This window comes from Pyrus communis, chromosome 10, assembly GCF_041283825.1.
Source record: "Pyrus communis isolate YQ-2024b chromosome 10, ASM4128382v1, whole genome shotgun sequence".
Lineage (NCBI taxonomy): Eukaryota > Viridiplantae > Streptophyta > Magnoliopsida > Rosales > Rosaceae > Pyrus > Pyrus communis.
This window is the reverse complement of record NC_142574.1, coordinates 33,392,884-33,420,002: the sequence shown is the minus strand read 5'-3', so window position 1 is coordinate 33,420,002 and position 27,119 is coordinate 33,392,884. Positions and strand designations below refer to the sequence as shown.

At 36.7% G+C, this 27,119-nt stretch overlaps 4 protein-coding genes across 6 annotated transcripts; all 4 read right to left on the bottom strand.

Annotated features, from left to right (window-relative positions):
• Nucleotides 1-3,064: 3,064 nt before the first annotated feature.
• On the bottom strand, nucleotides 3,065-6,799 carry LOC137727309 (acetyl-CoA acetyltransferase 2). 2 transcript variants are annotated; one of them, XM_068466176.2, is made up of 14 exons: nucleotides 6,410-6,799; nucleotides 6,186-6,284; nucleotides 5,897-6,070; nucleotides 5,699-5,804; nucleotides 5,360-5,498; nucleotides 4,983-5,060; nucleotides 4,829-4,894; nucleotides 4,333-4,418; nucleotides 4,150-4,249; nucleotides 3,958-4,068; nucleotides 3,829-3,870; nucleotides 3,625-3,711; nucleotides 3,438-3,541; nucleotides 3,065-3,256 (listed from the first exon to the last, which is right to left on the bottom strand). In XM_068466176.2, the coding sequence occupies exons 1-13, from the start codon at nucleotides 6,693-6,695 to the stop codon at nucleotides 3,452-3,454; spliced, it is 1,464 nt and encodes a 487-aa protein (XP_068322277.2). In that variant the 5' UTR covers nucleotides 6,696-6,799; the 3' UTR covers nucleotides 3,065-3,256; nucleotides 3,438-3,451. The 2 variants fall into 2 exon arrangements, with proteins under 2 accessions (XP_068322277.2, XP_068322276.2); XM_068466175.2 differs by having other exon boundaries at nucleotides 3,456-3,541; nucleotides 6,410-6,774.
• A 272-nt stretch (nucleotides 6,800-7,071) lies between these two features.
• Nucleotides 7,072-9,017, bottom strand: ALKBH2 (oxidoreductase, 2OG-Fe(II) oxygenase family protein). The gene is made up of 5 exons (XM_068466177.2): nucleotides 8,698-9,017; nucleotides 8,318-8,434; nucleotides 8,048-8,240; nucleotides 7,643-7,823; nucleotides 7,072-7,554 (listed from the first exon to the last, which is right to left on the bottom strand). The coding sequence occupies exons 1-5, from the start codon at nucleotides 8,935-8,937 to the stop codon at nucleotides 7,515-7,517; spliced, it is 771 nt and encodes a 256-aa protein (XP_068322278.2). The 5' UTR covers nucleotides 8,938-9,017; the 3' UTR covers nucleotides 7,072-7,514.
• Nucleotides 9,018-9,326: 309 nt separating this feature from the next.
• On the bottom strand, nucleotides 9,327-12,261 carry LOC137727308 (protein C2-DOMAIN ABA-RELATED 11). Of its 2 annotated transcripts, XM_068466174.2 has the most exons (4): nucleotides 12,122-12,261; nucleotides 11,188-11,332; nucleotides 10,243-10,338; nucleotides 9,327-9,906 (listed from the first exon to the last, which is right to left on the bottom strand). In XM_068466174.2, exons 2-4 carry the CDS (start codon nucleotides 11,296-11,298, stop codon nucleotides 9,619-9,621), a joined length of 495 nt encoding a protein of 164 aa, XP_068322275.2. In that variant the 5' UTR covers nucleotides 11,299-11,332; nucleotides 12,122-12,261; the 3' UTR covers nucleotides 9,327-9,618. The 2 variants fall into 2 exon arrangements, with proteins under 2 accessions (XP_068322275.2, XP_068322274.2); XM_068466173.2 differs by lacking the exon at nucleotides 12,122-12,261 and having other exon boundaries at nucleotides 11,188-11,475.
• Nucleotides 12,262-13,003: 742 nt separating this feature from the next.
• LOC137727856 (binding protein) lies at nucleotides 13,004-25,769 on the bottom strand. Its single transcript, XM_068466690.2, has 34 exons — nucleotides 25,404-25,769; nucleotides 23,856-24,059; nucleotides 23,571-23,752; nucleotides 22,938-23,064; nucleotides 22,621-22,839; nucleotides 22,300-22,516; nucleotides 22,065-22,210; nucleotides 21,832-21,977; nucleotides 21,054-21,203; nucleotides 20,883-20,931; nucleotides 20,611-20,802; nucleotides 19,917-20,099; nucleotides 19,426-19,580; nucleotides 19,212-19,338; nucleotides 18,959-19,108; nucleotides 18,804-18,863; nucleotides 18,448-18,584; nucleotides 18,208-18,325; nucleotides 17,920-18,054; nucleotides 17,630-17,829; nucleotides 17,301-17,457; nucleotides 17,067-17,213; nucleotides 16,580-16,660; nucleotides 16,037-16,474; nucleotides 15,813-15,959; nucleotides 15,611-15,718; nucleotides 15,404-15,483; nucleotides 15,140-15,191; nucleotides 14,952-15,038; nucleotides 14,791-14,828; nucleotides 14,573-14,635; nucleotides 14,335-14,483; nucleotides 13,660-14,081; nucleotides 13,004-13,547 (listed from the first exon to the last, which is right to left on the bottom strand). The coding sequence occupies exons 1-34, from the start codon at nucleotides 25,494-25,496 to the stop codon at nucleotides 13,497-13,499; spliced, it is 5,010 nt and encodes a 1,669-aa protein (XP_068322791.2). The 5' UTR covers nucleotides 25,497-25,769; the 3' UTR covers nucleotides 13,004-13,496.
• Nucleotides 25,770-27,119: the final 1,350 nt, after the last annotated feature.

The window sequence follows — 27,119 nt, the reverse complement described above, 5'->3', positions numbered from 1 at the left end:
GGTTAGCCTATGTTTTTTTTTTTTTTTGGAAAAATGAAAATTTTTATTTTTGCGAAATATTTTTCGCCATGATTAAGAATAACTTTATAAGACAATTGAAAATTGTTTTACCATATATTGTGCCACAAATGTACTTTTAATTGACTCATTATGCAGTAAACTTAAAATAAATTGACAAAAATTGAAGTGGTGCACAAGAATACAAGCAAAAGCTCTTAAATGAATTTAAAAACCTCACAATGTAGTTAAGGTTAAAGCAAAAAGATTTTGGGGCGATTTTTTTATAAATTTGCAAAATGGTTGGGAAAAGTGATGGTTAGCCTATGTTTTTTTTTGAAAAAAAATGCAAATTTTTTAGTTATGCAAAATATTTTCTGTCATGAATAAGAGTAACTTTACAAGGAAATTGAAAGCTGTTTTACAATTTATTGAGTCATATATGTATTTTTAATAGAATATTTTAAGTATATAGACAAATATTAAAGTGGGGTCCTATCTAAAACAACATCCACAAAAAGTTGTACATGAATTTCAAAACTTCACGTTGCGGTGAAAGAAAAAAGATTTTAGGATTATTTTTCTACAAGTTTGCAAAATAGCCTAGAAACCGTGACGGTTAGCCTACATTTTTTTGCTTTTTTGGAAAAATGCAAATTTTTATTTTTGCTAAATATTTTTTTCCATGATTAAGAATAACTTCATAAGATAATGGAAAACAGTTTTACCATTTCTTGGGCCACAAATGTATTTTTAATTGACTCATTATACCATAAACTTAAAATAAATTGGCATAAATTGAAGTGGTGCACATGACATTCCGAAAAGGAAATCCCTCTACAAGAATACAAGCAAAGGTTCTTACATGAATTTCAAAACCTCACAGTGTAGTAAAGGTCAAAGCAAAAAGATTTTAGGGCAATTTTTTTTATAAATTTGCAAAATGGTCGGGAAACGTGATGGTTAGCCTACATTTTTTTTGAAAAAAAATGCAAATTTTTTAGTTATGCAAAATATTTTCCGGTCACGAATAAGAGTAATTTTATAAGGAAATTGAAAGTTATTTTACCATTTATTAAGTTAGATGTATTTTTAATAGAATATTTTGCCCAAAACTGAAAAGTATATAGACAAATATTAAAGTTGGGTCCTATCTAAAACAACATCCACAAAAAGCTATACATAATTTTCAAAACCTCACGTTGCGGGTGAAAGCAAAAAGATTTTAGGATTATTTTTCTACAATTTTACAAAATAGCCTAGAAACCGTGTCGGTTTGCCTACGTTTTTTTTTTTTTTTTTTTTTTGGAAAAATGCAAATTTTATTTTTGTGAAATATTTTTCGCCATGATTAAGAATAATTTTATAAGGCAATTGAAAACTGTTTTACCATTTATTGAGCCACAAATGTATTTTTAATTGATTCTTTATGTCATAAACTTAAAATAAATTGACAAAAATTGAAGTGGCGTACAAGACATTCCGTAAAGGAACTCCATCTACAAGAATATTAGCAATAGCTCATACATGAATTATAAAACCTTACAATGCGGTGAAGGTGAATGCAAAAAAATTACATGATCATTTTTGTATAAATTTGCAAAATGGCCTGGAAACATGATGTGCCCACGCTTTTTTTTTTTGAAAAAAACATACAAATTTTTTAGCTAAGCGGAATATTTTTTCGTCATGATTAAGAGTAACTTTATAAGGCAATTGGAAGCTATTTTACCTTTTATTTAGCTACAAATGTATTTTTAATAGAATATTTAAGCCAAAAACTTAAAAGTATATAGACAAATATTGAAGTAAGGTCAAAAACATTACCGAAACAGGACTCCATCTACAACAACATCCACAAAAAGTTGTACATGAATTTCAAAACCTCACATTGCGGTGAAAGAAAAAAGGTTTTAGGATTATTTTTCTACAAATTTCCAAAATCACCTATAAACCGTGATGCCCACGTTTTTTTTAGAAAAATGCAAATTTTTATTTTTGATAAATATTTTCTATCATGGTTAAGAGTAACTTGATAAGGTAATTAAAAGTTGTTTTACCATTTATTGAGCAATAAATGGTAAAACAACTTTTAATTGAATCTTTAAGTCGAAATCTTAAAAAAAAAAAAAAAAAAAAAAAGACGAAAATTGCAATGGGGCCCAAGACATTCTGAAAAGGGACTTCATCTACAAGAATATTAACAAAACTCTTACATAAATTTCAGAACCTCACAGTGCGGTAAAGGTGAAAGCAAAAAGATTTTAGGATGATTTTGTATAAATTTGCAAAATAGCCGAGAAACAGTGATAGTTACCCCCATCTTTTTTTTTTTTTTTTTTAGAAAACTACAAATTTTTTATCTAGCTAAATATTTTCCGTCATGAATAAGAGAAACTTTATAAGGCAATTGAAAATGGTTTTACCACTTATTGAGCCACAAATGTATTTTTAATAAAATATTTTAGCCCAAAACTTTCATATAAATAGACAAAATAAAACATTGTATTTTTCAAAATATAACGATAGTTAACTCTTTTTTCCTGTTACTAATGCGAGTAGAGTAATAAGTGAATTAATTCTAGATTGCTCACGGTCTTTAGTCACTTTTGAATGTAAATGTAAAACTTTCCATTGATATTTTTGAGGGTGGAGAACTGTTTTGACAATATTTTAGGCTTTGTAACTATACTTTTCACTTATATTTTACTTTTGGGCTTAAATATTCTATTAAAATAGATTTGTGGCTCAATAAAAATAAAAACCTCTCCATATGTCTTATAATGTATTTCTTGATGCACATGCAAAATATTTCGTGAAAATAAAAAATCTGTATTAAAAAAATGCGGGGTTAAAACTTAAAATCTATGATTTTTTTTTTTTTTTAAACAATTTTTTGATTTTCTAAAAAACACAATTCTAAACCCTATTTGGTGCTTGTTTCGCTGCACAGCAGACTGGGTAATAATAATGTAGTATAAGAGTTGGACAAAAGGTTTTGATTCTCTATAGTTTCATATACCATACTCCACACGTAGAATGCAAGGATAGAACAAAAAGAACCGAGTGAGGAATATAGGGCATATCCCTATTTTCTTTCTTCAAGCATCAATTACTGACATACAAATTACAATTACAAACCTCTGTTACTTGCTGCGAAACAAAGTTAAAACACCTTATACAACATTCTGATGATGATGATGATGATGATGACGGCGTCATTCATAACAAAGACGGTCCCACCTGCCAAGTTATTGGCCTGCAGGTGCAACATCAAAACTACTACCTTAGTGATTTGATTCCTCTACTCGTTAAGGTTGTAGAAAATTCAGAGGTACACATCAAAAGGGGACAAACATCGGCAATTGTTATAGCACTAGCAGCCGGTGGAATTGGAAAGAACAAGACACTATTCAATTTGAATCGAGCATACGCCTTACCAAATGTAAAAGTCTTACATGAGCTCAAGAACAAGAGCAGATGCCCCCCCTCCCCCGTTGCATATGCCACCAACCCCATACCTCCCATTCTTATGTCTCAGTACCTGCAACAACGTTACTCTTTAATTAAGGGACACTCACGAAAATTAACAATCACATGAGAGAAACAAGCAAATCCTTGATTTACCCCTAACAATGTGACCAAGATACGAGCTCCACTGCATCCTAACGGGTGTCCCAAAGATACAGCTCCACCGTGGGCATTAACTCTATCCTGAATTCATAAGAAAGACGAATTGTGAAAATAAATAAATAAATAAATGACCTGTTTTGAGAGTTCAGAGTGCACCATATCAATTTTGATTTCAATAACTTTGCATGAAAGACTCACGGGATTAAGGCCCAACAGCTTTTGATTGGCAAGAGCAACTACCTGCAGCGTTAAAAAGTATTTGTTTTCAGAAAATGCTAAATAAATCAAAGAAAAGATGTATCAAAGTAGAAAAGCATGTGTTCTTACTGAAAATGCTTCATTGATTTCATAGTAATCAATTTGAGAAGCCTCCAAACCAGCATTTGAAATAGCTTTTGGTAGTGCAAGGGCTGGAGCAGTTGTAAATAATTCAGGCGCCTGTCCAGACAATCTTGTTTTAGCATCAAAACAAGTTGGACTCCACCAAACCAAGATAAATGAGAAATGGCATGTCACTACCTGAGCTGCATCAGCATATCCCTTAATCTTAGCAATTACTTGTAACCCAAGTTGAAGTGCCTTCTCCCCACTCACTAGCACTAGTGCAGCTGCACCATCGCTGCCCAAGAAAAACAGAACCCATTATGCTTCGTTAAAAATGAGATAAGCACCAGAGAGCGAGAGAGAGAGAGAGAGAGAGACCTTATGCTAGAAGCATTGCCAGCAGTAACAGAACCCCCATTCTCCTTAAAACTTGGTCGAAGCTTCTTTAATTTTGCAGCATCAAACTAGCAAAAGGCAGATAAAACATATGACAATGGAAGTGCATTTGATATTTTGATGCTGAAAAATGAAATCATAATACAGGAATGAAATTTTTGTAGACCTCCAAAATCATGAAATTAAAGTTCAAAAGTTATGTTAATTGTCAAATGAGGGGGAGAACAAAGTGGTTGGAAGAGGTAGAATTTTGACTCACTACAACCAGATATTGAAGTTCAACCAATTTAAAATCCCCACTTTCCTTGTCAAGAAAATCTACAACATTTAGTCGAAATCAAGATATAGGTAATATGCTTTGATCACTAAAACTCGAAAAGTTTTGCAATTCTGATCTGCAAAGTAAAATATGGTAGTTATCACTTTAAAAGAAACACAGTCCATGTAAGTTTATCCCATGCCCACCTATTGTGCTTACCTTTTGTAAACCATCATCCTTGTCAACAGTTGAGGAAGGCTTTCCACTTCCCCCAGAAACTTCAACCTGCAGCAGAAGATTGAGAGTTAAAATTGGCATTTTCTGCAGCATAAGCTGAAAAGTTTCTGCTGTTTAGTACAGTACGAAATCACACCGGAACCATTTCCCATTTAAAGAGACCAGCATCTTGCGCAGAAAGTCCACGCTCAAAACTTTGAATAGCATAAGAGTCCTGCAAGGAAGCATTAATATAGCCCAATCTTAGAGATAGTGACAAGAGTAAGTTAAACTTAGTATGACAAGGGAATTATATGTTAAAATACATACACTGAACTGTAAGATTTTACAGTTCCAATGTTGATGGATTAAGCAGTCTGTTTTCTAAGCACACTAAGCACAGAAATTTATGAATCTGATGTGGCCACAAGTACAAGAAAAGCCATCTCTCAGATAAATTTATTTGATTGCAGAACACCTAAAGATGAAATGCATCAATATAATTTAGTGGGTCAATCTCTAGAGAGACCCTACCTGCTCTTCCCTTGATATGGAAAGTTGATCAGCACATATTTCTGCACAAACTCCCATTCCAAAGTCGTTATAGACATCCCAAAGACCATCTTTAAGCATGCCATCGACAATGGTATCATGTCCTAATCGAGACCCCTGCCTGTTTGCAAATTAGAGCCACGAACACAAATTAGGTACATTTAGGAGCACACTGAACCGCACCAACATGAGTGTAAGCCCTTCAAGTGGAAGATGGATTGCAAGATTTCACTTAAAGTTCCCTAATCATGAGACTTACAAGTATCTTAATTTTTCAGTAGCTGGTAGACACAACAATAAGGAAATGAGAAAAAGGCTAACCTGGCAGCTGGTAGATATTTAGGGGCATTGGACATGCTTTCCATGCCACCAGCGACAACGACATCGTTGAGACCCAGCTGGATGGTTTGTGCTGCAAGCATTGTGGCTGAACAAAGAAATACCCCGCCAGGGATCAGTGACAGTGACGAAGATCACAAGTGACAGAAATAAACAAATTAAGGGAGTGGGGGAGCTAACATTTCATCCCAGAAGCACAAACTTTGTTAATGGTGGTGCAAATGACAGAGTTGGGGATGCCGGCGGCGAGAGCAGCCTGTCTGGCAGGAGCTTGGCCAAGATTGGCGCTTAGAACATTCCCAAAGAAGACCTCTTGCACAAGGGAAGGATCCACATTTGCTCTCTTAAGAGCACCTAACCATGTATTTTATTACAGTTGATCGAAACAATAATAAATCTAATAGCAGAAAAAGTAGAGAGAGAGAGAGAGAGAGAGAGAGAGAGAGAGAGAGAGAGAAGTTAGACAGACATTGAATAGCTAGAGAGCCGAGGTGGGTAGCAGAGAAAGAGGAGAGGGAGCCAAGGAATCCACCCATGGGCGTGCGGGCGACTCCCACTATACACACATCTGAACAAACAAGCAAACACCGTCCCCCCCAAATCAGAAGGAAAAAAAAAGAGACAAGAAGAAATGGAAAATTGAAGCAGCGCAGTTAGAGAGGGAGGGAAGGAAAGAGGGGGGTTTTACTTTACCTCGAGGATGAATAGGATCAGAAGAAGATGGAGGAGCCATGAGCGATGGAGGATCGCCGTTGCAATTGCAAACGAACAGAGAGGGAGAGAGTACGTGCCTCGTAAGGTTGGGTCGCAGAAGAAGAAGAAGAAGATTATCCCATGAGCATGATTGATGATTGATGATTGATGATTGATGATTGTTCGAGTTTATCGTTTTAAAGTAATTAATTGATTTAATTAATGACGTGAGTCGTGACCGACCTTCCTTTGTCTTTTTCTTCTGACTTGCGCCAGCCATGCTCATGGTGTCATCACTGTCGTTGCCTGTTTTGCTGGATGTTTATCATCAGTTTTTCAGCCCAGAATTTTATCTTTCTACGCCGGGAACCGCAAACATCACCCACTCCTGACCCCACTCCCAAGTTGGGCAGCCTTCATTTTTTTTCCAGTTTTTTGTCTCTGTGTTTGGTTATTGGATTTTTTTATCTTTCACTTTTCTATCAATAATCATTAGATTATATTAAGATTGGATTAGAAATTTACACTCGAGCGAAAGAAAAAAACCAGAAATTTACAGACAAATTATTGCAGTCGAGATCATGCAGTGATGTTAGGCACCCCACAACTAAAACTAATAGCATTGCACTGCTTCATCTCTGAAATACTTGGAAACGCATCAATCAAACATGAATATGTCAATCCTTCCTCCTCTATTTATTTGGTCACGCTGATTTTGACATTTTCATTTGCACTTAAATTAGAAGAGAGGTCAAATAGGAACTCCAGAGTCAAAACGTCTGACATATAGAACCCAATGGTACCTGCTTCAAGATATATCAGCACCCTCACACTACAACAAGACTCATAACAAGCTTTATCTACCGCACTCTTTCACTCACAAGGGCAAAGGACCTTACCAGCCAAGCAATTAACAGAGAATTGTAAATCCTATTTTACCCCAAAGAAATATAACATACATACGAGCACATACCAACTGTGAACTGGTACAGACAAGACAGCCACAACCTTCATAACCAACCAACATACAAGGCCCCAAAAGAACAAAAGACCAAGAAATCAGCTCTACATTCTTCCTTTAGGACAAAGCACCGATGTGGTGAAGTTACATAGCCGCAGTTGCACCAGGTTCTTCAACAACATTTCTGTATCAAATGCATAAAAGAAAGAGCAAGATGAACAAATACTCTCCTTTTAATCCTATAATAGGCTATAATCTGTCTGACAACACACCTGAAGGTGAGGTTAATACGAGTTGCCTCTACTTTTGACCGCTTAGGCACCGAGTGCATCCAATCCCTTTGAGTGTAACCTCTCATCACCAAAAGTGATCCATGCTTAAGCATGAAAGAGCGGTGATCAGCATGATTCCTCTTTATGCGCTTACTAGCAGGTTCTTGCTCGTCTCTTCTCTCTGGCATTTACACCACAAGTTTTATGTTATTTCATAAAAATTACGGTGACAGTTATTCAAATGGGTCCTAGGCTTCTAGTCGTGCATATGGAAAGCTGCTGCAGATAATACTTTTGTGGCTATATGTGTAGTTAACTGTCCACAGTCCCTACGAAATGAACAAACCATAACAAAAACAATGAAAACTAGGTTAAGTAACAAATTGAGAAAACAGTTGATCATACCTTGGACTGTTTTACTGGGTTTCTTCTTCTTCAAGAAGAATTCACGGTCACATCCAAGGGTTAAGGATGCAATTTCAGGAGTAGAACCATAAAGCTTCTCATCATCAGAATGCCAGCCAACATAGTCATTACCACCTTTATACCTATTCAAGAGCAAGCTATTAAAACTGCTTCCAGGAAGAGCTTTATGGACCTAAGCAAGGTAAATGAACACATGATGAGCCACGGTACCACAATGGTGGGATTTATTATGATAATGAATCGTATTACCGCTTCCAAGATTTGTTTAAGCGGAGGATGATCATCCCATGAATAGGCACGAGGCTGGTACCCGCTGTAAACCAACTGGGGAAGTCCTGGGCTTGCTACGTAACATGTATCTCTAGGCTGCAAACCAAATTACCAACAAACTAATTGGGTCCAAATTTCAATTCGATCAACCCTTCCTCAAGGCATGTAGAATCATAAACAGTATTTAACCCAACTTCCAAACAGCATTCCCACCATATTGCAAACCATCATAAATTCCCACATAAATCATCTTGCAACAAGAATTGAACAATCCACAATACCAAGATAACATAATTGTTTGAAGAAAGAAGGCATATTTATACACAAAACACATGAGAGAGAGAGGGAGAGAGAGAAACCTGGAGGCAGGAGCGGCCGAAGACACGAATGGTGGGTCGGGTCCAAGCGATTTGGGTGTCGAGGTAGTCGAACCATTTCCAAGCCTGATCGAAGCTTATCAGTCTTGGTATGAACACAACTTCGCTTCCATTGCCCAGACCCACCGTCTGCCTTTTGGCCTTGATGGTATCGTCACCGTCGACGTTAGGGTTTGGGCTCGCCGGTTCACCCACCGTCACTTTTAGCCTCCTCAAACTCATCGACTACGATTTACGCGCCAATCCCAAAAACGACATCCCTTATTAATATGATAGTGGGCCATATGGAATGGGCCAAACTTTTTGGAGTTACTTAACGGGCCAAACGTGTTTCTTCAACTTATTGGGGTTAGGTCTTCAAAACTATTCTACTTTTTTTCTTTTTTACTCCGTCACAAAACAACAATATTTTCACTACAAAGAATAATAATAATAATAATAATAATAAATTCTGAACTCTTCTATGTTATCTTCTTCACAAAACTATACTATATACTACTCTATATTAGAGGAGTGGATTCGAACCCGAACGAAGAGACGAGTATACTATCTTGAGCAACTGGCCTGATCTCACATTTGCATTTGCAATAGTTTTTTCAGATCAGTCGAGGAAACAATGAAAATTTGAGTTTCTACATAATTAAAGAAGAATTGGATGACACCATTATCCATAAAACCTACAATACATTCATACATGCACAGGATTCCAAATTAACGAGTCTTCAGAAGTTGAAACAACCCACTCCCCCTTGAGCCCTTGAGCTAGTACAAATTCATACCACTACATTGTCAATCTCCTTGGCATTCCTAGAGGAGTTGCAACAGAAAATGACCATGCTATAAAGATTCAATTCTTCTCCCCTTTGTTAGAGGTCTACACCTAAGCCAACCCTAACTTCCGCACTACGCAACCGGCGCATTAGGTAACTTGATTTTCAGCTCGATTTCCCCTGACTCAACATCACAAAGCCTCAACCAAACACTCTGCACCACCTCACCGTCTACACTTGTGATGGAGCTTTCCCTAACTAGGCAGTTTTCACCGTCTGGGACAACCTTCCTTAATGTTGTCTCACCAGAAGAAACACGCAAAATCTGTCTCAATCTAGCAGCGGAGACTATAGGCTGAAGGCTGAGGTGAGCATGTCCCATCTTATCATCCGTCTTCAGAAAGTCTTTGTCGAACACTTCCTATGGAAAAATCACTTCAGTCATATGTCGTACAAGCCTAAAAGAGTAGTAATGGCAATAATATTTCCAAAGTTATTTTCACCAATTATATAATCAATCACTAGCAAATTACTCGGGAATGTTGATTTTAAAACAACGGTGACCATTATAAAACCTGAAAAATAGAAGACAAATGAACTGGACTCAAACCAAAACTGAAACAACGAAATACATACAAATTAAGGAAAATTAATGGTCTAATTTTGGTAAAACACAGGCTTCTACCAAACAACATAACATAATCTATTAAGCTCATCAGAAGAACTGGCTACCATCAAATTCAAATGCCTAACTTACCAAACTTAGATCTCCAATAGGCTCCTTAAGGAAGAAGCTTAGCTCTTCATTCCAAACTGGATTGAGGCAACTGTTGATAACCTTGGTTTTTGCCACCTGGTGCAGATAATATTAATAAGCCGCTTCCAGGTTCAATCTTTTATTGTAAAACAACTTTATTCACATCCAAAGTAATTAATATGTAAGATACTATAAGCCTGTTTACAAACAGGCCCCTCAAAGAAACGCTGAAATGATATTCTAATCTAGAGTTACGCCTGAACTATGAAAACCCAATACATGAAATTTGAAGCATAGACAATAGGATACTCCAATTCTGCAGATCACTCAAGTGTGAGTGATTGAAAAACAAGTATAATATTAGCATGTGTTTATTTCTGAAGAACAAAGCACAATCTCCTTAATACCATCAATTTCAGTAATTTGATCTCTTGAAAAACTATAAGAAGGAATCATGCATCGAGTTTCAAATATTATTCTGGCTACAGTAAAGACTGGGTGAAATATCAAAGTTTCTCAGTCAGTTTGTAAAACTAACATCTTTCCAGTTGAAGGGCTAAACAATAAAGAAGCGAGGTAGCCCTTTCGTTATCGTAATCATATCAACAGAATCTTTTGATCTAGTTCATTAAGCATTGAAGATAACTTTGCCTTCATTCAACATCCTTTGTAGGAAATTTGATCCAATGTCAGTTAAAGGGGAAACTGACACTCATCCTCCCTGGAATATAAAGACAGGTCTTTATCAAGGAAGCCTATGAGGACAGCTACACAAATTCCCCTGAAGACAATCCAATGCACTTCAGCTCAGAGTGAAGTTCCTGAAAATCCCGTGTGTCTGTGAACAAGGATCTGTGTCTCCGCGCGTGCGGGGTTGCATAGTATTAAAGCATAACTACGATCTTCATAACAGTTGAGAAAGAAGAAGGACAGCAAATTCGTTACCTGATTGCCCAACTTGACAACAACATAAGGGTCGCTGCTCGTGAAATCCCGGACGACGAGTCTTTTCCCTTGCACGACTGTAACTTTTATCAAACCCAATGAATCTGCCATACTTCCTTTCCACTTTCCAGAAATTTGCCAACTTCTGCACATGACTCAGACATATTTAACCCTTTCAAGTTTGAAAAGAAAATGCACGAGAACACCACCACGCAATGAATATTACTTAATTATGCTCTTTTGCACTTCCCAAGTACCCAACCCAACCTTAAAAGAAACCCAGCATTCATCCATCCAGAGGGCATTCAACCAAAACATTTACAAAATGCAAACAATTTCCATGGAACCTCACAGAATATTTGTGAAAGAAGAAGGACAAAAACTCAGTGAACGAAAAGGCGCAGTTACTAACAATTCCACATAACATTGGCTTGACAATTTATTTAATTTAAGGTAATGCAAAAGGGTTTGGACTAGAGAAAAATTGTGTGATTATTCGAGAATATCTTAGATCCATCACATAAAATAAAACCCATAAATAATATACGTATAAATCACTTGACTTGTGTGTGAAAATAAAAGACGGAGACGATGCAGAAAATTAAAAACAGAAGAGGAAAAAAGAAGATAGATTTAGCAACCGATAACCAGATTAACCAGATAATCTATCTCATATTTTATATCGATATTATTACCAAGAAACTCAAAGGCAGCAAAACCAAAAAATTGCAAGAAAAGAATAGCCATTAGCCACCACTCACTCACTCAACAAACTAAACTAAAAAAAGAAAAAGAAAAGAAAAATAATTAATATGTAGGATCATATCTGGGAACAGGTGCAGTAGCTTAGAAGCATATCATGAAAAGCAAAAACCAAAGACAGAGAGACAGAAAGAAAGAAAGAAGGAGAGTCACGTAACATCACTTGACTTACCAGGCACTCAGGCAGGAGAGATTTATTTTTCAAGGATTTATCAAGGAGAAGTAATATCGAATTCTCCCAATTATTTCTTGGAATTGGACTTTATGGCCCTCCCCCGCTTTCCCTCTGGCTTTATTCACCGCCAAACTTAGGCACTCGGACGCCCACTGGATTAACGCAGGCACGTGCCTTTCAAGCAACACCTGCTCTAATCCGATTGACGAGTGGAGACCGTCCGATGAGCTGACTCTTGACTCAGTATTTATCTTTCGAAATTTCTATTTCTCGTATTTTCCCCCATTTTTCTCTGCTTAAGTTTAAATCTTTATTATTGTAGCTGAGATGAATTTAATATAATTATTTTTTTACATTAATAAATACAAGAAAATAAATTATCGTGTTTTTGGGAAAAGAAAATAACATTTAGTTGGGAGTGGCGGTGACGGCAGTATTAAACTAGTATAGGAAACCAAAAATGAAGTCAACAGGTGTGAATGGGCGAGTAGAGTTGGTCAAGAATTTACATGGTTCAACAGAGAATTTGCATGCCCATGTGCATGTGAAGTTGTGAACCCTCCTCTCCGATCCACAATTGCACGTGCATCACAAGAAACAAAGATATTGAGATTAGATTAGTTTAATCAAGGCTTAGTCTATTATTACTGCAATGCTCTTTAGTCTTTTACTCTTTCTTTGGCCACTACAAAAATACCTTACTTTGACCAAAAATCTCAACTGCAAATATTTTCCCAGCTGAATTGCCCGAGGCTCTGCGCTGTCTCACCAATCTCCAACTCTGCAACCAAACCTCATCAGAAAAAATGAATCCACCTACGCCCACGTGAAACCCATCAACAACGACAACAGGTAATTAACTGCTCGAGAAGCAGCAAATGCACAAAATAAAACCCTCCAATTATCACTTCCACGGGTGTTATTAGGATTCAAGCAAGAATAACACAAACAGAACCAACAATTATCCCACGTATAAAACCCTACTGTACATGTCAGGGACATTAAAACACAAATCGTGACGGTAAACTAGCGTCGACTAGACTAGACTAGACTAGACTAGAGCCCATGAATCCCATGTCAAAATCTATCAGCTAACCACTACCAAGTCTAGTACGTACAGTCCGTCCGTGCTGTCACTTGCTAAATGATGCCCAAAATGTTACAAGCTTTTTAACACTTCTTCACCTACAGTCAGCGGGATGGATATTACATGCCTACGCTGTCATTTTTACATTCTACATGAATGTTGCCGGCCACCCTTCTTCATTCTTCATTCTTCTTCTTTCACCGCCCACGCCTAATGGAAACAGCACAGATTACACACAGCCCTGCAGCCAAGCCAAGGTAAAGCCGTACAAAGTGGCTCAACCACTTATCCCACTGGCCTTGAACCTTTTTTCACTACTCGTTGCGTCCACTTGCTCTGCATCCATGGCACACAAGAAAAACAAAATTAAAACCTAGAATTTAACTTTAAATCCACTAACACAGCTTAAGCATTCTTCATGTTAAAAAGCAAGGCTGGAGGTGAGTACAAGAGGCTCATCATCAGAAAGTTCGTCATCCCCAGCATCAGAAAGACTTGAAGGCTCTACATGGGATTTCCCCTGTTGCAAGGAACTGCCAGAAATATCATCTTTTTCTTGAATCCCTTCAGAATCTGACGGATCTTCCTCGTTAACCTTTCTTGACCCTCCACTTAGTTCATCTGCTTCTTTCTCTTCTGAGTGTTGCATCTCCTCATTTCCATTTTCTGCATCTTGTGGGATAGTGTCCATGTCTTCAGCAGGGCTCCCTTCGGAACCAGGTTTCTCTTCAGCAGATTCCTCGGTATGATGTGGACTTTCTTCTGCATCTTTTAACCGTTTTCCTTCAGAAACAGATTTCACTTCCACGTCAGATTCCCCCTCATCTGTCACGTTCTCATCCACATTTTCAGCATTCTCTTCTGAACTACCTGCAAAAGAAATTGTTTTCAGACAAGCCAAGAAAAATATCTTCCTAGTGGCCGCCTGGCTGGGAAGTTCACATGCATCAGCCATACAAAATAGATACGCAAACAAAACGTGGACTCGTTACATTTGATTACATGTCAGAATTCTTACAGGTTTACCCACACCATCGCATCGAATGTCATTGCCATAACAAATTGATATATCATATGCCAAAAGCACTATGGCATCAAGATGAAAAATGATGAGAAATCTTACCTGAGTCCATTTCTTCAACTTTAGATGTAAGGGTGGGCTCATCATTCGAAACTTCAGAACTATCTTTGTCCCTACTTCCCCAATGATTTCTTTTTGATACGCCCTTCTTCCCGCCCGAGTTTTTCTTTGGTGTTCTTTTCCTTTTAACTCTAGAAAATCAGAGACCAATCACGTTTACAATTTTCATTATTAAGAAAAAGAATCAGTCAAATAAGCAAGGGATGCAAACTTCACTCACGTTTTAATTGGTTTTTTGTTCTCACGCGAACCACCTGCGCGCTTATTCTTTTGACCAGGGGACCTGTAATGATAAAATTGAAGAAAATGAAAATGGCATACCATAGACATCAACACCACTATCGCATTCAATGCTAACAAAGATTCCCCAGAAACATTTTGCAAATCACTTTGAAGAACAAATAACCTACGCGCTTGCATCAGAAAGACCATACTTACACTTCTTTTGAGGGGGATTTCTTTGACGAATTTAACTTCTGCAAATGAGGAAACGTGTCATGTGTCATAATTATGTCAGGATTTGTTGCTTTACTGGAAATGTAAAGTAGAAGTGCAGAACGCTATCAGCTAGAGAGAGAATTTTGATAAAAACTTCACACCTTTGTGGGCTTGCGACCTTTGTCAATGAGCTCCCACCGTTCCTTTTCTAACCGAAGCACTTCTACATCTCCATCCTCATATAGTATCTTCCATATGACATAAACAAGTGAAAATTATTTGAAATGCACATTTACAACAGGTAATCCATACATCCAAAAGATGATAGGGGAAACAAAGAGCAGCTTACCACATGCTTCCTCTTTAACGTATCAAATGACTTCACTGTGCCTTCATAAAATCTGTAGATTTTAAATTGAGCAAAATAAGTATTCTAGTGCTTACTTATGTACTAGTTCTTACTTATAAACTAGTTCATAATCATATAGTTGCAGTTGCTTAATGTAAGACGGAAATTAGAAATGAAAGGGAAAGTTTTAGGGTATAATAAACAGCAAAAAGGAAAGCTTCAATCTACATGTCGTGTCTGCATATTATCTTTTAGAGCACTCACCGCTTATCCATTGGCCACCAAACTTTTATTCTGCAACCAATCAAGTCTTCGACATCTTTTCCACTTTCCTTGAATTTGCACTAAGGATGAAAATAGAAAACTGCATCAGTTCAGAAACGACATACTAATGATACAATAAAGGGAGATGTGCCAGTTTTAATGACGTCACCACTGTGATGTAGGATTGGAAGTTGTAAATCAACTTACCTTTGCCAAACCAGCAATACTCTTTCTTTTCCGCTTCTTGATGGATCCTGCAGGAGAGTTGAGATCATTATTTGGGTCATCCTTGTCAGCTTTCAGTACATTAGGCTCCTGCAATAAAGGTAGAACATAAGTTTGATGTTGAACAGCTAACAGAACCATGACGTTATGCATTTTTAATAAAAAAAAGTTGAAGCCAACTCACTTCACGGTCACTGGCTTCTCCAACTTCATTTGCCTCATCATTATGACCACGGTCAGAGGCTCTGCCTTTACGTTGTGATGAAGAGGTAGCATTCTTCCGGAAGCATGAAACCAACAAATCTGACTCGGTGCCTTGAAACAGCTTTCTCTGCATAGACATTTTATTTTCAGAGCTGGGCTGAATCTTAGCATTCATGCAGATGGATTGAATGATAGAATTCTTACATTGTCTACATCGTCTAGTGAAGCACTTAGAGGAGACTTGGAAGTGCTTCTAGGTGATCTGAAGGCACTGTGAGTGGATGACGACCTCCTACGTTTAGGAACAGGGACGGATGTTGCCTCGGTACATTTTCTTTTGTTTTCCTTTTCGTGCTTTAGATCCATTCTTGATTTCTTGCTTGGAAGATTTCCATGACCATTGCTTGACTCAAACTTAGAAGGTTTTTCCAAATTATCCAAATTTATATCCCTGACCATTTTCAATATATCAACACTATTTTCAGCATTCTCTGCATCAGCTGATGATGCCTTGTTCTTTTTCGCCTTTTTAGCCTTGGAATTTTGAGATCTTAAGCGCTTTATAATTTTTCCCAAAGGCACTTCACCTCCATCTCTTTCACCATCTTTCAGAAGCTCATCTTCAGCAATCTCTGAAACTCCCTGTTGTGATGAAAGAAACAGTGCACCAGTTACTAAAAGGTCAATGTACCAAATATCACAGCATATTTCAAGAAAGTGCAAGTGTTCTTCGGTATCATAACATACCGTTTCACTAGACTCTAACTTAAGAGATTCAAAGTGAGTCAGCACACTGTCATCGGCCAACCACGTTTGCCCTTCGCTGGCCTATCAAAAACAAGCATTAAATTGATATAATAAAAATTGAGCATATGACCAAAAATAGCCAAATATTTCAAGAAAAACTTAATGTTGGTTTAACTCAAGTAGTTTAGCACAAAGCTTTAGACTATCTTAATCAGGCTGGGTCATTCACATATCATGGAAAGTGACTCATTCTGTAAAATGATTACGTTTTTTTTTTTTCTTCTTTTTAAGTCATTTTGTTTTGAGTTCTCAACTCTTGTACATAAGCAAGAAATAGTCCACTTTCAAGTCTAAAATGTGGGTTTAATCTCTCATTCCTGAAACTAAAGTCTATCACCGCATGCCCAACACATAGGCAAGGCACCTGCTCTTGATCATTACCTGCCTTATCCAGCAAAAGACTTAAAAAGGAAAAGAGAACCCTTACCACAGAGTCATCTCCTTCTTTCTTCTCATATGGTTTGTACAACATTGAAGGCAGAGGAATTGATGCAGGCAATCCTTGTAAATCATTCTCCTTTGGGGATAAGAGCTTGGTAACTGACAGCCCAAGGTCACAAATACCATGTGAATTCTGCATATTTCAAAGTATCCCATAAGTAAGCTTGAAACAGGGGAAGGGGTCGATGATTGAATATCAACAATAAGTTTAACACTCAACCTTTGACTTTGTTGCATCATATATATCTTCAGAGCACTTGATACTTTGAAAGATAGAGATTATGGCAGAAATGTCCTCCTTTTCAACGTTGCTACTAGATTCTGACTTGACATCATCATCTCTATGCACCAACATAGACAGAAATAAGTGCAATTGCCTGTAAAATACAGAAAATGACAACTTGGTGAGAATGAGCATTAACAATAAAATAATGGCAAGAGATTATTTAACTACAGATATAGAATAATTCCACCTCATTTTCTCAATCATTTCAGCTCTGGTTTCATATAGAAAGTATCTATAAATTCATCTAAGTCAGGATAAAGTACCGGTATATCGGCTCAAATGCTTTCACATCCTTGCATTCATCAATATTAGGACAAGAATGATGTGCAAGGGCATGAACTAAGTATGGTAGGATGTACTCCGGATAAGCAGTCAATGAATTAGCATCAGATTGCTGCACAGAGAGATGCCGTGCCTTTGTTTGGTGATACATTTGAATAATGTCTGCGAGATTCTGTTTCTCCTGCCATTACAAACAAAGTACAAACTTCAGCCAATAAACACGCTAAAACAAGGATAATTAATCTGAATGAATCAACCCTAGTATCGATACCTCTTGAAACTCCACTGACTTTGATCCAGATGTGTTAAAAAAGAATGCACAAGCATATTTTCCATCTAAAAGCCGGTCCTTTATGTATTGATGAACTTTGTTCAGGAAAATTTTCTTAGCTTGAGGGAAACTAATCTACAAGACCAAAAATAATAAACAAATTAATAAAGACAAACAAAAGACATCTAGTTGTATGAATATGACAATCAAGTACTTGTACTACGAAAAACAGAACAAAAACAAAAATACAGCAAGTAATACAGAAAATATTATGAGGAAAAACTCCACCTCCGAAGTCTTCAAGGTTAAGTAGAAGATATCAACAGGTATCTTATGATTCCAGTGCTTGGACAGACGAAGAACCGCCTTTGCAGAAGCAAGCCTCAAATGCGCCTTGTCAACTGAACTGTAAATCACAAAAACTTTACATGAAATTTGATGCCTCATATAATATTACAGACAACGAACTGAAGTAGATTGATCAAACTGATTCAACCAGAACCAGGAAATGTACAATTTTGAACTTACCTTGTTTCTATGTCTTTTGATATTTCTCCACAAGAAAGTGTGTTTCTTAAGATTTCCAGCAGACCATCAATGCCAGAGCGAACATGAGCATCTTTGACAGGCAAATAACTTTTCACTAATGTCTTTATCCCGTATATCTACAATTCAAAAAAAAGAAAAAAAAAATGAAAGAGCAACCCCATGTATAAGGAGCATGCAAAAAGGTATTGCATCAAAGGGGTCACTGTCTACACTATTATATCCTGGACAAGTTACCTAATTCCTTCTGGAGGATAAAATATGAACGATGAAATTAAACCCACACAGTTCTATACGGTAAACAAAAATTAAAAAAAAATCTCTCATAATTGACCAACCTTTAGCAAACAAAGCTCACTTTTGTCATCCCAAGATGCATTTTTATTGTCGCCTGATTTCTGAAAAGTAAAGCATCCATATGCCAGAAAACAATTTATCAACATGTCATTAAATTCAAGATATATCACAAGTGCAGTGAATTAGAGAGGCATACATTATTGCACTTTAGGATCTTTTCAACTATAAACTCTTCAATTTCCTTCTCTCTAGTTTCAAAAACTGGCATTGCAGTCTGAGCTATACACCCCAAAGATTGTAGTACAGTAGGCAAATGTGTCTTCTCCTCCAGCATATCCACAAGGCTCTGCAAATTGAGAAATATCAACTTCCCAACTGCTCACATTATCTTACTATTATACAACTTAAGAGGATATAATTGCGCACATAAAGTAACCCTAATCTTAAACCTTGTATAAAACAGAGAGTGATTTAAGTCCATCGTCCTTTGTTATTGCTGCAAGGGCATGTACAGCATACTTTGCCTGTCTTCGACTGCCCTCCAAACACAACCTTTCCAATACAAGGTCTATGGAACTGCAAGATAAATACAAGATAAATATAGGACAACAATGAGCAATACAAGGGGAATAGCCTAATAGTTTAAAATTCCAACAGGTGAACCTTGATGACACTGCAAGATGCTCCCGGATGGTACCACCAGCCTTAGCTAAAATATTCAGAACCCCTTCTTTTATTGTTTCATCATCGTCGTTAAGCAAATTTGCTAGTTCTTCTCCTGTCCCACTGAGTAATAATGGACTAAAGCGTGCAAGAATCTGAAAATACATTACAGAAGAATTCGAAATTTAGACTTGAAAATGCTCAAATAACATTAAATTTTGGGAGAATGAAACCGGAAACTCTTGCTAACTATCATATATTAGGCCAAAGATAATACCATTGTAAGAACCTCCAATCTCAATGATAAAGAATTTTGACCCTGACAGACAACATAAACATACTAGAAAGAAAAAGTACGCACAAGTATGGGACATAGTTGTCAATCCACAGGTCTGGGGAAAAGTGTGGTTTACTAACTTGAGCAGATAGTAATCAGAGCAAACATTTTACATATTTATCTACAAAAGAGATAGTACGAATTGTATCCTTACTGCCAAAATATTCATGCAAGATTGCACATATTTCATATCTGCAGTAGATTTGTGTACAAGAATCTCCAGAAGAATTTCCTTCACATGCTCTTTGTTGAAAAGTAGATAAGAACACTTCACTGAGAGAGTGCTAAGAAATTCATACAGTCGGTGTTTTTCACCCAGAATCCTAAGCAAATCATCCTGCAAATAAGGAACGTTTGGATGAATATCAATTTAAATACAATATCGACGTGCAGTTTCCATGTCCTACTACAAAATAAGAAAACTGAGAGAACATTAGGGTCAGAAATCATATCTTATACTAGGCTACTCAGGTTTAGTATTCCAAACTCAACTAATCATAGAATTGTAAAGTTACGAGTTGAGGATAGACATGCGCTGATGAAGGTAGGATATGATAGGAAGTTTAATACATATAGGTAGCAATCAGAAAATTAGTTGTCTTTGTGTGTGTGTTTTGGCCCTGCTGGAGGTGGGGGTATTGACTAGCTACAGTTGTTGGTGTAACAATTATAGATGTCAAATGTAGTGAGACTGACACCCTTTATGTTGATGCAATGGCAGCATGAGAGTAAAGCATGAGGCCTTTGATTTCAGATATGGGTTGCCTTACTAGTGCAAACCATATTTGCTGGTTTTTATCATTAAAGAACATACTACAATACAATTATATTCGTGAGTTACTCCTTACCCGTAAAGTGCAAGCTTGCTGGGAGCCAGTGTTTGGATCAATAAGATTTGTTAAAATCTTCCAGATGTTTACGTCTTTCAGTTGATCAAGAAATTGAAAACCCTCTTCAGCCTTAACAGGGTCAGCAAACAACCGTGACATTACACGAAAACAGTAGAGAATTTTTTTTTGGACCTCAGGAGCATCACCATCCTGCATTTGAATCACAACCAGTCACTTTGCTTGGGACATCATATGACATTTCACAGTTCAAACTCAGAGCATTTGCTAACCTGATGCATCTGCCTAAGTGCCAGATACTTCTGCATCTCTTGTTGTAACCTGCAATCCAAGAAGAAATCCCCTGAAAATCAGTTCACAAATCATCAAATACCAGGATCAAAAAGTTGAGAGGACTTTAGAAAGTCGTCACTTGGTATCGAATCCAAGCGTTGACAACATACCTTTGTTTCTGCTCTAGAATCTTCTCAAGAGCCTTCACCTCAACTTTATCAAATCCTGATAAGACTCTGACCCAATGTTTAACTTTATCTTTGACGGAAAAATTTGGAGGGAACAGGGACTCACAGAGAACATTTTCAATTGTATCTGATCTGCAAAATTGAAGTGCTCAAAAATTAATGCTCAACATTCAGACTCAAAAAGAGGGTAGCAGGTGGAAAAACCTCAAAATATAAAATATTATGAAAGCTACCAATAGACAACAAATCTAATGTGTTGCTCATCAATACAATCATGACCATTCACTGTAAACAATTTGAGTTTCTGCACTTGCAGTCGACAAAACCTGAATCTCAACAACAAAAGTGATAGACAACCCATGCATAGTATCAGTAGATTACAACCAGAGTCAATTTCAATCTAGGAACTTCGGTTAAAAAAAGCAAAATCATCACATAGAAAAGTAGTTAATAGATCTCTAAATCAACCATTTGACAAAAACAAGGTCAGAGGGTGAGCCAGAATTTTCTTAATAAATATATAAACAAATAAATAAATAAAAAAATCTCACAACAGGGATGAACTAAATATACATCAAGATCTTGAACAACCTATCATTACCTGGTTCCTCCTAACATTTTCCAAATAGCACAAACTGCTAATGCTGTACAATAGAAACAGAAAAATATATATAACAGATGTGCGTGTGTGTGCGTGTGTATATGATATATTGGACCACGCAAACTTTCCTATAAAAAACCAAAACCCTGAAGGGCTTACCTGAAATCTTTGTCATAAAAACATCTCAGAATCTTCCCAGGAATCCAATCAAAATCACTGGATAGGAGTGGACCATCAGAGCACTTTGCGCAATAAACCCTGAATATCTCAGCTAGCCTCTCCATGGTATACGTTTTAACAAGTAGCTAAGAAAGGGAAAATGGAGCATTACAGAAAATGGAGAAATAAACTAAATGGGCACAAATGAAGATAAAAGGGACAAGTGTATATACAGATTTATCTCGAAGGCGCTCTGCAACCAATTTTATAGTTTCTAGAGGAATTGAATTCAGGGCATGACATGCCACATCATAAACTACAGCAACAACTTGCTTCCGAACTTTTTCTTCGAAGTCCAATAGCCGGTCACAGAGGGCAGCTAGAAAACGTTAACCCAGCTCAAAATCAGCAGGTGTAACATATGAAAGGATTTGACAGCATGCAGCTCAAATGCTCCAAAGAACTTACAAATTATTTCGGGAGCTTCAGCTCCGAAAGGATTGGACAGCATACAGCTCTTGACATGTTGGAGGACCAACATGCGAACCTCCACAACTCTATCAGTCAACCTCTTCAAGAACTCTGAAAAGATTGGCTGAAAGGCTTTGGAGATGGTAGAGCCTGGCAGAGAAAATAGGTCTCCAACTAAACTAACCGCTTTTAAACGAGTTTCTAGCTGATCAGTCTGCACATGTTCAAAATTTTACTTTAAATTTATTCATCAAACTAAAAATATCCATGTCAGGTAGTATGAAGAGACGAAATGCCGGACATTGGATTAGTATATACCAGTAACTCTCCTGTTAGGTATGGGACAATTCCTGATAAGATTTGGGGAGCACATCGATATACATCATAGATGACTTCATGGTAATCAATCTGATGATTCTCAGACTTGTTGTCTCCTGACATTGATGATATAAGAAACTGTTTAATGCCAGATTCAAGCTTTCCTGCGCACTGTTCTATAACATTCATGGCAAGCCTCCTAGCAGCCACAGTGATATCCTAGTATTTGAATTTCACAAGGTCAGCACACAATGTAACTTGACCCAGAAAAACTACAAAATTAATTCAATAGACCAGAAAATAGAGAAGATTCTTACACTTCTATTACGACCTAATATAGACAATACAATAAACAAAAGATCATCTCGCAATTCCTCGCTCTCTTCTAAGAGCACAATCATGATCGTTTGCATCGATGACAAAACAGTTTCTTGGTGATCATCTCTGCATATGACAAACTTCGAAACGTTAATTATCAAATTGAAGCGGAAAATATACCTTCGGTAATAAACATTTAGAAAGAAGAAAGAAATTCAGTCAACCAATGAACAGCAACAATCACCCCCCTCCCAGGGCATTTTTAGCAGATAACATATCTTGCTACTAGCTGTATCCCATGTTAACTTTCTATTAGAGGGTTCACATTTTATGTGATAAGGTTCTCTTGTTTCGAGTATTGTATCTTTGTTCCATCTTTTATAGGAAAGCTATTTTTAAAAATAACCAACCAATTGATGCCCATTATCAGACTGATCTATAGACATTATCTTGGAAATGTATTGCAACATAGATTAGAGTTCAAGTAACTTAATCAAAGTAAATTAACTCATGAAATATAGTGGAAAAGAAGTGAGCACCTTAGAGAGATGATCATATGCTATAGAGGATATGATAACAAGATATTCCTCAAACTCATGTACAAATATTTTAAAGAAACAAAAAAAACGAACCTGGCAACCGCAAAAAATGTACTGAACATTTCATTCACCAGATCATCACATTCAAGATCTAACATTACAACACATGACCTATATTTGGCAAGAGTCTCCAAAATGAGTACTCTTCTACCAAATGATGGACCACTCGTATCTTTCAATCCACTAAAAGTTCCCACGATCAAGTGAAATATGTCCTGCAAAGACATCCGGAACAATCAGTTGAGACTGAGAGTACACATTGACAAAATGAAAACACAGTATATCCTTTAACCAGTTGACTTAATAAAATAAATGCACCTTTAGCACTTCATCACTATAAGGAGCTTCAGGTGCAGTAATTCGAGTTATCTCACAAATACAGGTTGCAACTAGAAGCTTGACGTCTCTATCTTGATGCTTCAACAGCTCTGGCTTGACAATTGCATTAAGTAAAGGCTGCATTGACTCCAACGTAGACGCTGGAGGTGATTGATCCAAGTCCGAAAGACATGATGCAGCTTGCTGCAAGTTGGAAGGAAATAATCATTAATAGAAGCATAAATTAAACCTAACTTTTCATGTGAAGTACACAAGTCACGCAACTATACGCATCCATATACTGATTATTAGAAGAGTGTTTAGAGTATCGTTTAAAACTCAAAAATTCCAACACATTAATTAGCAAAACAATGGCTTAACATAAAAAATAAAATCATAAAGATCTATTCTTACCATCATGAGAAAATACAAAATAACATAGAAATTTCAATGAGTCTTATAATCATTTTGCAATTTGGAATAAAGAACCTATATTTCTGTTCCACTACTAGCTATATACAAAGTCAAATTTTTTGTAAACCAAAAGAACCGTACACAAACACAGGATAAAATTTCCAATGAGACATAAAAGAATGTTTAGTCAAAAGTCATTGTAATTGCATCACTAGCTTAACCAAGCACCAGTGCGCCACTGCAACTATAATTTTGAGAGCAAACCTTATTGACAAAGCTATCAAGATCCTCTTAAGTGCAACGCCATTCTCCAGTTTCCAATATTACCAAGTTCAAACCTCTAACTACATTAGATCACTGAAATAATTATCACATAGATCGAGTACAATTTGCTTTCACATTTGGACTGAAAGTTGGCACATTGCAAAACAATTAGCAAAACTGTTTATTTATCAGAAGTGCTTAAATTTAACAAATCATGAGAATAATTTAACTTCATTGCCAGTCCTATACTTTTTCCCAGTTTATCGAGAAACTCTGGAATCTTCCCACTAGTAAATCTAGAGCATTCTCACAAGTGAATATAATACTTGGAATCCCAATTTTGTTTCTTCCACTCACTTCTTTCGCATCTAAACATGTGCCGCTTCCAGACATAACTAGCCACCACTAAAGCCACACAGCACGAAGGCATGAATATTAACCCTAAATCAGGGCAATTATCCCGAACTTGTTCAAATTTAAGAAAATTAAAACTTCTAAACAGAGAAATTTCACTCTGAACACTCGGTTGAATCCCTAAAATCCGAAAAAGAAGTATAATTTGAAATCTTAAGGCTAACTATGTTTAATCTCCTCATTGGTGATTAAACCCTAATTGAACTAGTTAATTTATATCAAGTAGCCGAGAATTTCAGTGTTAAGGAAGAAATTAGCAAAGAGAAATAGTAAACGGAGCTCAAAATTTCTAATACTTGCTTTCGCTTTCTTTTCACCGGTTTCCTAGCAACCAAACAGAAAATAACTAAACTTTACAGAGCGTCAATTTCTCGAAACAGGAGAAATTTTTGAGAAATAACTTGGAAGAGAAGCGAAATTGGGTACACAAAATAAGGAATTAGAGAAATGCAAAACCTTTAAGAGCTTGACGAGAGCGTCTTTGGAAGAATGATGGGTCTCGAGCTTCGATCCCACCTCCCTGAGCTGCTGCTCGAGCTTTTGGGCCATCTTTTCGTGGGAGAGAGCAGGCGCTATCGTTTTAGGGCAACGACACCTCCCTCATGGAGTCGATAAGGGTGAGATTCAAGGTTGAGATGGAAGAGGAGCTTCTTGTTTGTCTGTTTTTATTGTTTCTGGGCTCTGACTCACTGAGTGTGCCCGAGTTTCTCTCTCTCTCTCTCTCTCTCTCTCTCTCGCCTTGGGGGGGGGGGGGGGGGGGGGGGTTTTGGGATTTTTCGAACAACGATGCGAAATGAGCTGCAAATGTAAGTGAAATTTGCTGACTTCATAAATCGCACATTTCCTTTATTACCCCTATATTTTAGTCATTTCCCATTCATGTCTCCCCTTTTATTTATTTTTTGGTTAACACATTTTTCTTCTCTTTCCTTTTTAAAATCATCCCCAATGACGGATTTTTTTCATTGTTTGGAAGGCATGTCATTAGTTGAACTTGTTTCATTATGGAACATTTGATTAATTGAAATTTTATTTAGGAAAAAAAATGGGTTTCAAAATTCAAAAGTTTCTCAATTTTCTAATACAATGATATATTAATAAGAAATGGAAATATAATTCGGTATCTTGTTTACCATTTATGAGATTATAACTTAAAATTTTTACTTACGAGTAAACTTGTTTCTTCTTTTTCCTAAAATGATAACATATGATGATCTTCGTTGTTACAAAAAATTGCGGCCATGCTTGTATAATAAGAAATATAAGATTTTGTGTTTTAGATAGGGTAAAGTTGTAAAATACCAAAAGAAAAGTAATACGAAAATAGGGGAAAAAAATCCAAATAGAAAGTAACAACAGATGGGGGGAAGGGGGAACCAATGCAATGCTAACATGGTAAGTTGGTAACATGCTTTTGAGTTTTAGCATGGTACTTGGAAGTTGAAAGTTTGATACCTCGGTTGGTTGAAGAAGAAACATGGACAACTGCCACTGCCACATGAAGGATAAAGCAACTGCTACTAGGTTAGTAGCATGAATACCATACCAGTTGATTGTTTATTTATGGTTCACTTTGCATCTTCTTTTTACCCACAAGTGAAGGAAGACTATTGATGTTATTTTTTGTAATCTGAACTTGGGGTTTTCTTATAGTAACCCCTAACCAATCTCCTAAATAGTTACTCTCCATTTGTCCATTACAACCCCTGTTAATGTTATAATCCTCTTATTGTTCGATTTAGTCTTCAACACACAACCTCCAACTCCTCTACAACTTAAAACAAATGTAATCAAAATGATTTAAGAAACTGATAAACCAACCAATCAACTTGCAATTGTTGAACCTAGGTGACCGAAACCTCAAGATCTACAAGCTCTTGATTGGCCACAGTCGTTATCCTTCTTATTATTGATGTTGTCACAAGTTCAAACAAATGAAATTGAGATTAGGGCGATCTGAATTGTTAAAATCCATTAACTAACCTCTTGTTGTTGAACCTAAGTGTTCATCTTTAAGTTGGGAAATTGATAAATGAAGAGGCTGATTCATTAATCAATTTATGCATAATGTCTGGTTAACTGAATTGTGCTTAACCTTAAATCAAATATGAATCAAACATACATATGTGTGAATAGATCAGTTGGCTAAGTTGGTGTGTCGATCATTCATTG

Coding starts and splice junctions, on each gene's coding strand:
- LOC137727309 (XM_068466175.2), bottom strand. CDS start 6,695: ATGAGCATGGCTGGCGCAAGTCAGAAGAAAAAGACAAAGGAAGGTCGG. Junction 5,061..5,359: donor CCATATCAAGGGAAGAGCAG/GTAGGGTCTCTC, acceptor GCTTCCTTGCAG/GACTCTTATGCTATTCAAAG. Junction 4,250..4,332: donor GGCAATGCTTCTAGCATAAG/GTCTCTCTCTCT, acceptor TTTCTTGGGCAG/CGATGGTGCAGCTGCACTAG.
- ALKBH2 (XM_068466177.2), bottom strand. CDS start 8,937: ATGAGTTTGAGGAGGCTAAAAGTGACGGTGGGTGAACCGGCGAGCCCA. Junction 8,435..8,697: donor TCGGCCGCTCCTGCCTCCAG/GTTTCTCTCTCT, acceptor TTTGGTTTGCAG/CCTAGAGATACATGTTACGT. Junction 8,241..8,317: donor TTAAACAAATCTTGGAAGCG/GTAATACGATTC, acceptor TACCTTGCTTAG/GTCCATAAAGCTCTTCCTGG.
- LOC137727308 (XM_068466173.2), bottom strand. CDS start 11,340: ATGTGCAGAAGTTGGCAAATTTCTGGAAAGTGGAAAGGAAGTATGGCA. Junction 10,339..11,187: donor TTGTCAAGTTGGGCAATCAG/GTAACGAATTTG, acceptor TATCTGCACCAG/GTGGCAAAAACCAAGGTTAT. Junction 9,907..10,242: donor CTATTGGAGATCTAAGTTTG/GTAAGTTAGGCA, acceptor ATTTTTCCATAG/GAAGTGTTCGACAAAGACTT.
- LOC137727856 (XM_068466690.2), bottom strand. CDS start 25,496: ATGGCCCAAAAGCTCGAGCAGCAGCTCAGGGAGGTGGGATCGAAGCTC. Junction 18,055..18,207: donor TAACCTTGAAGACTTCGGAG/GTGGAGTTTTTC, acceptor TTGGTCTTGTAG/ATTAGTTTCCCTCAAGCTAA. Junction 17,830..17,919: donor AGTCAGTGGAGTTTCAAGAG/GTATCGATACTA, acceptor TTGTAATGGCAG/GAGAAACAGAATCTCGCAGA.